This window comes from Glossina fuscipes, unplaced genomic scaffold, assembly GCF_014805625.2.
Source record: "Glossina fuscipes isolate IAEA_lab_2018 unplaced genomic scaffold, Yale_Gfus_2 1, whole genome shotgun sequence".
Taxonomy (NCBI): Eukaryota; Metazoa; Arthropoda; class Insecta; order Diptera; family Glossinidae; genus Glossina; species Glossina fuscipes.
The window spans coordinates 25,125,519-25,138,060 of record NW_023998415.1 but is presented as its reverse complement, the minus strand read 5'-3'; the positions used below and the strand labels follow the sequence as shown (position 1 = coordinate 25,138,060).

Here is a 12,542-nt window from a genome sequence, read left to right as displayed (position 1 = left end):
TCATATAACGATCTACTATTTATTGCTTCTTGATTCCTAGTAATATTTTGACATAAAGACTAACCTTAGTGAATTTGTAACTCTTGGATTTGTTTTTTGATCACATCCTATGTAGGGATGCTTCACTTGCCAAATCGATTAACTCCATTTTTACAATTTTATTAAAATTTAATATCAAAGCACTTCATTAGCTCCTTACTGTACACATTCAAAACGAATTTCTCTAATAATGAGTATTAACATCACTAAATGACAAAATCCTTTTGATCACTGAATAATCAATAATTTATTTATAATATATTATCATTTTTTTCAACTTCGTGTTTTATCGAGTTGATCGATTTGGCAAGTGAAGCATGCAATTAAGGGTTCTAATGAAAAACAAGGTAGGTAAGGTCGATTATATTAGACAAAGGCTGAATCTTGTATTCCCGCCGCCACCTACTTTATCAACTCACAATTGTACATTTAGTCATATAAAAGTGACTAGAATCACATTTAATTTCTACCTTTTAGTTTACTTGAATAAAAGCTTATTTAAAAAAAATATTCCTATGTTTCTACCAACTTTGAAGTCGATATCTTCATTCCTTGCAACTGGGAGAGTGTTGTCAATGTACACTATGCAAACACATAGACGCACAGACACAACGAGGGACAGACAGGACTACATCGATTTAGACTTTCAAGCTGATCAAGAATGTGTGTACTTTATTCGACGTATATACTTTGAGGCTTACTGTTGGGTGTTGCAAATGTTAGGAGAAAATATATTTGTCCTCATTGTTCAGTGATGGATATAATACGTGAATTTTATTGCGAAAAGCAATTCGATACAAAACTTAAGCGTTTCAAATTTGGATCGAGTAGTTCTATTTAGTGGACATAATAGCCTACAAGCCTTGTATGTATTGTCATGTACTAGGAGCAAAAAAGGTTGAATTTTTAAGGCTTTGCAATTAAAATTGGTCCATTCGAACCATCTAGCATAAAATTTAATCATAAGAAATTTGGATCACGTAAGACTATTTTCTGGGTAAGGGCTTTCATGAAAAGCAAGTCCGTCTAGTCTTTTGCTTTACAGAAGCAACTGAAAAATATCGTAATAAAATCTTTGACAATAGAATTAACTTTGTTAGATATCGCTAAGCAAATGTTTAACCATTATGAGCCAGAATCATTAGAAGCGGAAGCAGAAAGAAGGAGAATTCGTAGACAATGTCCATTAAATGCGATTTTGAAACCTACCTGAATGCGACTCTGCCAAAAAAGAGTTTGTGTTTCAAATATGAGTCTTAAGTAAGGATCCCCAAGATTAAATTTAGCATCAAGTACTGCCCTAACAATGCAATTGTCAGTACCAGGCGGCGAAGTTATACAAGTTGAATAGAATAAATTGGTAAACGCGATAAAACAAACAGTGTAATTGCAACAGAGAAAGAAAAGGTATAAGGTAAAAACACTTGAACGTAAAAATAAGAAAAAATACTTTTATCGATGTAGCAGTGAGGCTTATTTGCCGTATAAATAAATGTACGTATAAAAATATAGCACGGGCCTGATGATATTATAAATAAAAGTAATAAACCATTTTTTTATGTTTTTATAATATCACGCATGATTTCACTTTTTATTTAAGTCAGTCAATTGTTTCAAGTATTGTTCAACTTTTATATTATTATAATTTCGTTTAATTTTCAAATGTCACTCAATTATCAAATATATTTTAGCAAAGACTTAAACCAGTGGAAATGTAGTAGACTGAGCACGATGGAGCTGGCTTCACGAAAACGGTTTCTCGATTACAAAGAATACTTATGAAAGCATATAAACGCATTGCGTTAATACACGTACGTCACTGAATAAGATTTAGATGTGAAGGCAAAATTGGAAAGAAAAGTTTAAAGGAAACTACGTTATGGAAATAAGAAAGAAAACTTCTACATAATTAAGGATTTCATGAAGTGGCACACTTGCTTATGTTACACATATTCGTCGTTTTGGCCAACAGGGGAAGACATTTTGTCATTTTGTGTGATGAAGTGATGGCTGGTACTTATATGACTCGCCATATGGACACACATACACACACACTCACACACGCACATATTTATATTTGCATATATATATATATATATATATATACATGCGTGGATACTTCCATACACACATGCATACGTACGTACATCCATGCATGAACATATGTTTGCGTACATATGTTTGTAGTTATACACGTGTGCCTATATGCACGAGTGTCCTTTCATTTATGCGATAGTGTCATAAATTTATTCATAAGCACGCATACACTCAAATTCAGATTTAAATGGCAAGTTGCCAACATTTGTTACTTGTATTTTTAATTTTTATTACAGAAATTATCTTTTACTTTGTTAAGAAAATTTTTGCTCTCACTTTATGTTAGCCTGATACTAAACTTTAACATCAGCTGTCATCATCAGTATCATCTCTCGAGATTATGGCAAAAAAACATCCAAGTACTCACGCATTAAAGTAAAATTATTCACAAAATATGCTCATACTCAATTAATTGGAACAAGTGAAAACATTATAGTTGGGCAAGGTCAACCATTAGATACCATACACCACTTCGCATAATACAGTACAATACAATAATTCATTCGTTTTTAATAACAAAAATCACCAAATTTTACACATTATTTTCATGCAAAGATATAGTTTTCTTAAAAGCCCGCATATTGTGAAATGTTCGAAACGCCATATGATGTCATCTAAATTTAGCAAACTTCATTTACTTCCAAAGAATATTATTATTTTTGAGTTTCCATCATAAACACAAAAATAGAAATTGGACTTACTCTCTACATAAGGGTTTGATTTTTCATGATAACCGCTACATAGATCCTAATAATCTAACAAACGGACGTTGTTGGTTCAAATTTCCTACTTTTTTGCTAACTCGCTACTATGAATCAATTGCTATCACAAAAATCTTTAAAACTTTTTCCGAAGTTTTTACTATTCATGAGAAATCTTATTACACAATGGGGTCCAAAAAGTAGACCCATATAGTTCAAATTTATTGCACTTAATTTTTGTATCTATCAAAAACAAATTTTCATTATAAGACATTAACATTTAAGCAAGTTTGCAAAACAAGGGCCCACATTTCCTGAGAGTCCTTATATGCGATCACATCTAAAATTTACTATTTTCAACTAATTTTCACCATGAATATTACAAAATATACCTTTTTATCATACAAACATTCAGTTTTCATAGGAAATTTTTATATGTGAGGTAGCAAATTGCCGCAGCCGAAGCAAATTTTTGATACCAATCTAAATTGGGGACGAGATACTATTACAAAGACTGTTTTGTCGAAAAATGTTAAAAATTGTAATTTTTTGGCGATGAGTCGAAAACGTGAACGGATCCGACCGCGTCCATCACTGGGTCAAAATACATTAGTGTAATATATCTCAAATATCGCAACCTGTAGGTTGAATATAAAAATGGGTTACTGGAAAACAGGCGGACAGACGGACAGACAGGTTTAGATCGGTATAATAATAGGTGCGTACGTCTGCACCAATTCCCAATCATTCATAGCGGAATTGTGTGAATTGAAGTGCTTATCATTTACGCTTGAAATTCCTCCTCCTTGCATTCTTACTTTTTGTACATCAGTTCCGTCCTTACAACCATGCTAATTATTATACTTCATATAAAACATCCGGCCGATTTTCAAAAAAAATTCTTACTTTATTACTCGGGAACGAAACTCATCGATATTTGCTGATAGTTTATGATGAAAGAGCCCAATCCGAGCCAAAATGCATGATAAAATGTTACAGATTATAAGAACATTAAATAATCATAGGATAGTTAAAAAGCAGCGAAGGCGAAGAGTTATAAAAACTGAAGAAATAAAATTGAAATTATTTCAACTGAATTATTTTTTTTATATATATATAAATCAGGCTGTGCGTTATACATTGTTAAAGGGAGAGGAAACATTTTAAATGTTAGCAAAACGCTTTTAATATGACAAGAATGAGTCGAAAGCGTACAAAGGCATGCATAAGCGAAACGCAAGGACAATCAATGCATTTGAAGTAAAAGAAAGTGTAATTGTATAGGTTATCTAAATTATCCATTACGCTATATATTTTATGGTTAAATTTTACTCGATTTTCTACGCAGATAAATCCTATAGAAGCTGTGTTTAATAAACAGAACTTATTAAGCTTTGTAAGAATTTTTGCTAATGAGACAAACATATAGATTCGATCGATATCCAATTCAACCCAAGATTTGCTAAATAAAATATCTCATGTATATAAATATTAATATCTAATCACTGTTGCAGGATCGTTCGTGCATTCGTTTGAATTGAATATAAATAAATGCATAAAAGTATAATAATGATTGTGTTTATGTTTGTTTGTTTGTGTGTGTTTGTGTGTGTGTGTTTATGTGTGTAGCTATAAGAACAACTTACCGTCTTTAGTATTAGTCGCAGCCGCTGAAGCCATGGTAGTGGTTTGGCCTGAAGCGTTAGTTGTGCTACCAGCTGATATGCTGCGCTCCATGGAACAATGCATCAGTCACGTTTTCTTTGATTTGAATGTGTTTATATGTATTTTGTGCTAATATCTTTTATTGTAAATCGATTACAATAGAAAATACACTAACGATCTTACAGACAGACGCGCTCACTAACAAAACACAATTCGCTAGACCCGCTAATGAAATTATTGTAATTTTATAGTAAATAAAACAGAAAACGCGATATGATGGTGGCTTTAAACAAAATTTGATATACACAATATAAAGATTAAATATCAAGGAAAACTTTAATTTTAAATTTTTTATTATTTATTTTTAAACGAACACATGAACGCACAAATTGATTTATTTAAAACAGTCGAAAGCAAAAATAAATTATTTATAAAAGTAAAGACATTTTACACTTAGTATTTATTATTATTATTATTATTATTATTATTATTACATTAATTATTATTATTATACTAATTATTATTATTATATTAATTATTATTATTATTATGGTTAAAAAAAGGACGAAGAAAAAGAAGAATCCATATAAGAGAATAATTGAAAATATTTTGCAAGAGCAAATATAAAAATAATAATAAAATTTTATAAATTTAGTTTTTTTACGTTAAAAAAGAATTTTCTTTTTTTTTTCTTTATCACCTACTTTTTATCTTGTTGTTACAAACTTGTGTAAAGCAATAAAAAGTTGTTGGCGTGAATAGCAACTACATAAATGCAAAGCAAAACACAAACGCACTCTTACGTACACACTCTATACAAATACAATAATTCAAGTTATCATAAAAAGAAAAAAAAACAAAAAAAAACCAATTTCAAAAAGAGCGGTACACGTTGTCCGTATTATACGGTTATCTCATTCGCTCTTAGGTAAGGTAAATGGAAGTGAGCAAAATGCAATGAGAACCAGATGTAGGAAGAAAAGAAAGAATTGCAAACTACTATCAAGTGTTTTTAGTGAGTAGGCAGCAGCGGCAGCAGCAGTAAATTTACAAAAACGAAAAGAATTGCAATTTTATCAAATTTTTGTAATTTTACAGCAAATTTTTAACAAAAATTATACGAATTCTCACAATAAATATTTAACTCTTTAATGCACACTTCTCAAATAACACGCGCAAAACACACAGACACAACCACATGAACTTTGCTTCTCTCTCTGCAAGAGTTTTTCTCATTGTTTTTTGTTACGATTGCAGTGAGTGACTATTGTACATTTTCACGATATCCGAGAAAAACAAAAAAAAAAAATAAATAAAAAAAAAATATATATATATATTTGTATATATATATAATTACTAAAATTTATTTAAAACATTTATTATCAAATTGGTTCACTTAAATTCATTTTGTTTTCAAGTTCTGATCGCTTGCAACAAGATTTTTATGCAATTTTTAAGCGCAAATCCTCAACAACACAAAGCACTCTCTATAAACGTAAAATTAAAACTGAAAAATATTTGGGTTAGTGTTGCCAAAGTATGTCAATCAACTCTCACGACCGGTATAGAGTTATAATTGCACTAAGGAAAGCATTAATATGAAAAGCGAGCTTATTTATTCTATAGTCCTATAAAAAAAAAGAAGCAAAGGGATCTCTATAAATTCATTAATTTATTAAACGGATTACATAAAAGCACTAAACAAATGGTTCATAGATTCGATAACATTTTATTGCTGCAGTCTTTATATATACGCATTTCTCTCTCTCTCTCTCTATTTATCGGCTCGAAAAAGTTTAGTCTCTTTCCCCGGTTAAAAAGATGTACTCATCTGGCAACTATAACAGCAAACAGAATGTATTAGCAGGTTTATGTTAACAAACTGTTACGTTTGTACCTGTTAAAATTGAAATTATTGTACGTTAATTGTATTGAGGAAGCTGTTTGCATTTAGGTATAAATATAGCTCAGATGGTTTCTGCCTACAGTGTATGTATAAAAAGAAACTTGGCTTCACACGCTTTTAGTCATACAAGGTTTTTGAAAAAACTAAATTATCATGGACGAAAATCGTTATTTATTTCGCTGCAAAGATGTATCTGCTGGCATTTTTTTGTGTCATTATACGCGCATAGTACATACTAAGCAGTGAACCTTTACTATCGAAAATATATAAATCCTTGTTTAAATTTCAGTTTCAAATTTCTCCTTCTGGTTCTTGTCGTTCGAAAACAATATTAAATAAAAATTTGTTTACTTAACTCAATTCTTAACTATATTAGCTGTCGAAAGCTTTTTCTGAATTCACTTTGGTTCCTTATCTACCTCAACAACAAGAACCGCGGTCATTCATGCAAAGTAAACTTAGCTTGGACAACAATTTCATTAACCACCTACGTACTCAAATTAAATATGAGATGAATTAAATTATTTTTATGAATCTGGGCACCAATTATATAACTTTTAGTTAACTAGGTCTCACTTCGACACAAAAATAATGGGAAAAGAAAAACAAATTTGACGTCTATTTACTTACACGTGACAACATGATACAATCAACAACCATACCATACAAACGTAAATAACAGCAAAATTATATAAAATTTGTAATAAAATGAGATAAAGTGAAATAACAAGCATCTCAACTGGTGAATAACATTGCTTTCGGCAATCAGTGGGAATATAAAACTTGCGTACATTTAGCGCACCAACTGCAACCGATGTAAACTTATCTGCTCCTTTGTCCGCCAATTCTCTAGATATTTTAATGACACCTGGTGCAGTGATATGTTTTGGCCAAACGATCAACGCTATTGAAATAGTTGGGACCGATTCACTCCCCATAAAGCGTCTTTGTTCGAAAAGAAGAAATTGCAATTTCCAAAACTTTCCGACAAAACTCACTGAGTATTAACATTTCGACATTCTAAATTTGGCGCAGCTGAGGCAATGTTTTCAAGCTCCTCTTACATAACCGTTCCGACGAAAACTGAATCTTTTTGTGGTAGGAAGATATAACTCTCAATATTTCAATATGGTTATTAATGGTAAAGAAGTCAACTGCACCGAATTTGGATCACGTAGCTGTACTTTTTGAATACCGCCGCATGGAAGGATTGTCAGGAAATGTAAACCCTTGTAAGCCGGAAACGCTTAATTTCTAAGGTTTTTTAGTGAAAATGGCATACAAATTAAGTGAACTAAATTTGAAACAGCCCATCCCATACAGGATTTCTTATGCACAGTGTAAGCCCTTCAGAAAAATTTTTAAAGATTTTTACGATAAAATCTGGACTATAGTATCAACTTAGCAAAGAAAAGACGGGTAAGAACATTATCATCGGGCAAGACGTCCGTTAAATACCCTACACCACATTGTCTAACATACTTCTTATTTTTGTACGAAATTACTATTATGGGTCCATTGTTAATACTGCTTATTAAAACAAGACTTTTCTGTTTTATAAAGGATCAATTTTCGTGAAATTCCTTACTTTTCAAAATAGATCGTTATATGGGGAGTGGTCGAAAAAGTAGCGTTCGTCTTTGGGTCAAAACACGTCTCTGTATCAAATTTCATCAAAATGTCTCACAAAATCGAACCTGTGAGTTGAACTTAAAACCACAAAGAGGCGACAACAGGCAGACAGACGGACAGACAAGCTTAGACCGGTACAATAAAAGGTGGGGTTATCTTAAGCTCTCCTGTGTCCTCCATAGGTGCGCATGAACTTAATATACCCTGTAGGGTGTAGGGTTATCTCTAGTTTCCTACGACGGAAGGTGCGAAACAATAACACTTTTGGGAAGGAAATTAAGTTTGCTAAACTTAAGTGACGTCATACAATATTTTGGGCATCCTTCAATATACGGGCTTCCATGAAAATCACACGTAATTTTTGAGATATTATTACCAAAACGATTGAATAATTGTTCTAGGCAAAGTGATGTAGGACATATAATGGCCGCCTTTGTCCGACTGTGAAGGTCCTTACTGGTAATCTAAGGAATAATATAAGATTGCGCTACTTATGGTAAAGAAAAATAATCTCAATAAAAGTATTTCTTTTTATTTATTTTTCTTATTGGATAAATAAATACAAAAATCATTATCATTATTATAGTGTTGTTATCAAAAAAAGAAAAAAATTGAATTTTGTTTTTTGAAAAAAAATTTTTCCTTTTTTTTTCTATTCATTTCCTTAAGTAAATACTAAAATTCCTAAAAAGCTAATATTTTTGACGAATAATTATTTATTTGTCGGATAGTCTTGAGTTTTTTTAATCGCCCGAGCATCGTTGTCATCATTTATGATAATTACTTCGTTAGGTTTGTTAAGCTCTTCGAAAGAATCATCAACTTCAGCACTATCACGTAGTTTATTATCCTCTTCGTCGGCTGAGGCTTCCTGATTATCTTGTTCCGTAATTTGCGGGTCTTGCTTTTCCGGCTCTCTATTATCAATACTTGCGTTATTAGCTGCGATAGCTGGTGCATTAGAGTTACCCGGAGGACGGTTATTGTTGCCCCCTTGGAATACACTTAGAATACTTTGTAAAGGGCCTTGTTGCTGAGGTTGCTGTAGCTGCTGTTGCTGCGTTGGTGGGTTGTTGCCGCCTATAAGATTGCTTACAAATGTCTGAATTGGACCGGGACGAGGTGATGTAGCCTCCGCATTCTGATTTAAACCGAACAAGTTTGAGGCGAATTGTTGAAAGCCTTGGAAAGCTTGTGTCGTGCCATTAACAACACTTTGTAGTGGATTAAAGGGGGCCGACGTTACGGGATTATTGCTCGCATCGCTAGGATTTTGTCCGGTTAATTGATTAAAGAATGGACCAAACGGTGAATTTTGTATAAATTGCTGAACAATATTAGCCTGAGTGGTTTGTTGTGGTGGGGCCTGAGTGCCCTGACGTAAATTACCTTGACCTTCACTGTCAGTAACAGTATTTTTGTTGCTATCAGTTTGGTCCAAATTTTCTTCATTTTCGAGCAAAAGTTTATGGGGCTCTACCGTTTCAGAGGTTTGCGTGGATTCGGCTTCTTTCTCCGCATTTAATACATTTTCCGAACTCGCACTTAACTGCTTAAGAGAGAGAGCTTTATTTTCATTAGACTCTAAGTTAGCAATGCTTGTCTGTTCCTCTTTTCTTATAATATCTTTATCAGTTTCTGTAGTAGTGCTGGCATGATTCTCGATTTTCAATTTTTCCTGATCAAATTTCCCTAACTCCTCTGGTATGATTTCGTTAACTGTAACGAAATTTTGTTGAGTGTCTAAAGTGTCTGCACTATCTGTTATAATAGCCACCGGTATAAGTAGTTCTTGCGCGTTGCGCGCTTGCCGTAAATATAAGCCAGCTTCGCTGACAACTATCAAAAATAAAATTCCACTAACGTTACGTAGTAAACGCATGGCCATCGTTTACAATATAAATGATTTGCTTTTTCTTTCTTCTTTTTTTTCTCTTTTTTACTCTTTTTTTTTTTTCTTTGCCACTATAATCACCTTAACACTCGAGGAGAGGCGACTTAAATGTGTTAAGCTTAGTTTGCCGACTGTTTGAAATTTCTTTGGCCGCACGGCATTTATAGCTGGCATCTTATAAACACATACATGCAATGAATACTTGACCATTGTCATGATCTGCACTTGGTTTTAATGGTTAGTCGCTTGATTGCCTTATTGCCTGGTTTAATGGCATATTTTTCTTCTTGTTTTCTTTTTTTTTTTTTTTTTTTGATATTTTTTCACTTGCTCTAAAATGAAATGAACTTAAACGTAACGAAGAGATAAGAAGAGGACAACGCAACGCAACGCAATGATGCCCTTTATGGTTAAGTGATTTATGCATTCATTACGAGATTCTTGTGACCACCTTTTTATTCGAATGCCAAAAGCAATAACAACAGCAACGGAAAGCTAATGTAATATAAAAATCAGTGAGACTTTTATTTCGATGAATAGAAAATCCCTATGTTTAAATTTGGTGCAAATACAACTTGTTTCCGTTCAATTCCTTGCATTGATTTTTTGCTTTATTATTCAAGTCGAAAACAACTTTTCCAATAAACCTGATCCACAACTTTAGCGCTTCAAGATTTAGCCGAGAAATAAAAGCAAAGGAAAAACAAAAAAAAAAAAAAAAAAAAAAAATCGCAAGACCAGAAAAGAACAGATTCTACCACTTTTACTGGCAATCGCTGCTAACCACGGCAAAAAAAACAAAAAAAAACAAAAATTAAGAATTAAATGCATTTGATGCAGACACTCCGAAAGTCAATGAACTTGACTGAGTGCAGAATTTTAAGATGCGTTTGTTGTTAAGACCAATTTTCAAAACGAAAAATAAAAGAAGAAACTCAAATTTAAGGGAACACATGCACAGTGCTGCAGATATCTAAATTTAATACTCAGAAATGGATCATGAAATGATTCCTCTTTGTTTAGCTTAGCTTGAAGAGTTAAGCGTTTGTCGTGTGCAACCAATCGCTGTGCCTAGATATCAATGGCAAATTCTTCTTCCCATATTCTCCCCATCACTTTATCCATGCATCGTTATTACCTATCCTATCAAATCGAAGACAAACCATTATTCAGGACTGCTCAGTCTATAATATTAGATCTATTCCATCCAATAGATTCTATCTTCTGCTAGTACTACTTGCATTCTCAAACTCCAAATGTGATTTGTAAATGCTCGTTCGGTTGTGCGTATTAAGCAAAGAGAGACTCACCTATTAAGCGAAATAAATTGAGTTTCGCTAGATGAAGATTTTAAGCTTCTCGCTCTAGCCGATCCATATGGCTGAACGAATCAAGGGGACTCTTATAATTGCTACAGAGAGCGGATATGGTCACCCCAGTGTAGACCAATGGTTTATTTAGTTTATTTTCATTTTATTCATTCACTTATTAAGTAAGTAAAAAGCCACAGGCCTAGTTACATAGATACTTGATTTCATGTGCAAAAAGAAATTACAACATAAATGGGAGTTAAAGTCAGCTAAATGGCTACTAATGTAATCATGTTGCTCGATAAACTCCGTAATCGTTAATTCCTGCCAGCACAAAATATAAATTCTGAGTTTAGCAGTGCGGTTAATTTTCTTTTCCGAGGATTATCGAAGGATGTCAGGCACAGCGGTAGGATATACCAATATCTAGCGGCTGATGTGTTAGACAAACGTGGTAATAATATGAAGAGGTTTCTATTCGATCTAGAGAACAATAGTCGTTGAGTTAAAGAGCTTGGGAATCAAATTTGAATGATTTTGTACAGGTAGCTAAACAAACTGAATTTTAGAAGCGAAAGAGGAGCATTGTATAAAAACATAAACGAATAAAGGAGATGTGGTCTCTGAGGGTGACGCTGTAAACAAAACGTGTAATGCGACTAAACGTACTTTAAAGCCTATCTAAGTTATACCTTGGGCATCTAGAAAAAAGTTTAATACAATAGTGAACCTGCGTCATGAGGAGGGAATATTTAATAGCATGTTGAACCTTTAGAGGTAGATATAGATTTAGATTGTATAGACGTGGGAGGGTAAGACAAACTTAAGCAGCAGCATTGCCAATGTGCGGGCCAATGTTGACTTTGCGATCAAGGGTTACCCCAAACATGTTACTCAGCTCTTTTTATATTGAGGTTGAATTACTCAGCATGGAGGGAATTGAAGAATAATGTTTTAGTGTTACTGGAGTTAACACAAAGCATTTTATCTATCGGTCAGGACGTAACAATTGCTAAAGACTCGTTGATATTGCTTTCGGACGAATACAAAGTATTTGCATTATCTCTATAAAGCAGAAAGAGGTCATCTGCATACGCAAAAAAGGGTGCAGTCGTTACCAACCAAATTCCCAAGACTCTTTGCTACGAAGAGATTAACCAATAGGGAACCCAAAATGGAACATTGCGGTACACCACTCATAGCTCCAGTTAGAGAAGGACTAGAGTCCTTCACAGAAATAAACTGTTTACCATCCGAAATATACGGATAAACACAAGTTTGCAAGCGACCCGAGAAAG

The 12,542-nt window shown here is 33.1% G+C and overlaps 2 protein-coding genes across 10 annotated transcripts in view; both read right to left on the bottom strand.

Moving 5' to 3' along the window:
• LOC119631442 (cyclin-dependent kinase 14) overlaps positions 1 to 5,826 on the bottom strand; it is a 262,242-nt gene extending 256,416 nt beyond the window's left edge. The window contains exons 1-3 of one of the 9 annotated variants that reach the window (XM_038023638.1): positions 5,634 to 5,826; positions 5,207 to 5,314; positions 4,484 to 4,785 (exon numbers count right to left, since the gene is read on the bottom strand). In XM_038023638.1, coding sequence (XP_037879566.1) covers positions 4,484 to 4,586 — 103 coding nt within the window. In that variant the 5' untranslated portion in view covers positions 4,587 to 4,785; positions 5,207 to 5,314; positions 5,634 to 5,826. Of the gene's footprint in view, positions 1 to 4,483; positions 4,809 to 5,206; positions 5,589 to 5,633 lie in introns of those variants that run through there. The other 8 variants (XM_038023639.1, XM_038023641.1, XM_038023640.1 and 5 more) reach the window with 8 other exon arrangements.
• Positions 5,827 to 8,660: 2,834 nt separating this feature from the next.
• Positions 8,661 to 10,062, bottom strand: LOC119631975 (20-hydroxyecdysone protein). The gene has a single exon (XM_038024626.1). It carries the CDS (start codon positions 9,926 to 9,928, stop codon positions 8,753 to 8,755), a length of 1,176 nt encoding a protein of 391 aa, XP_037880554.1. The 5' UTR covers positions 9,929 to 10,062; the 3' UTR covers positions 8,661 to 8,752.
• Between the last annotated feature and the right edge of the window lie 2,480 nt (positions 10,063 to 12,542).

Bases quoted from the DNA above. Each gene is read 5' to 3' on its own strand.
- LOC119631975 (XM_038024626.1), bottom strand. From the start codon at position 9,928: ATGGCCATGCGTTTACTACGTAACGTTAGTGGAATTTTATTTTTGATA.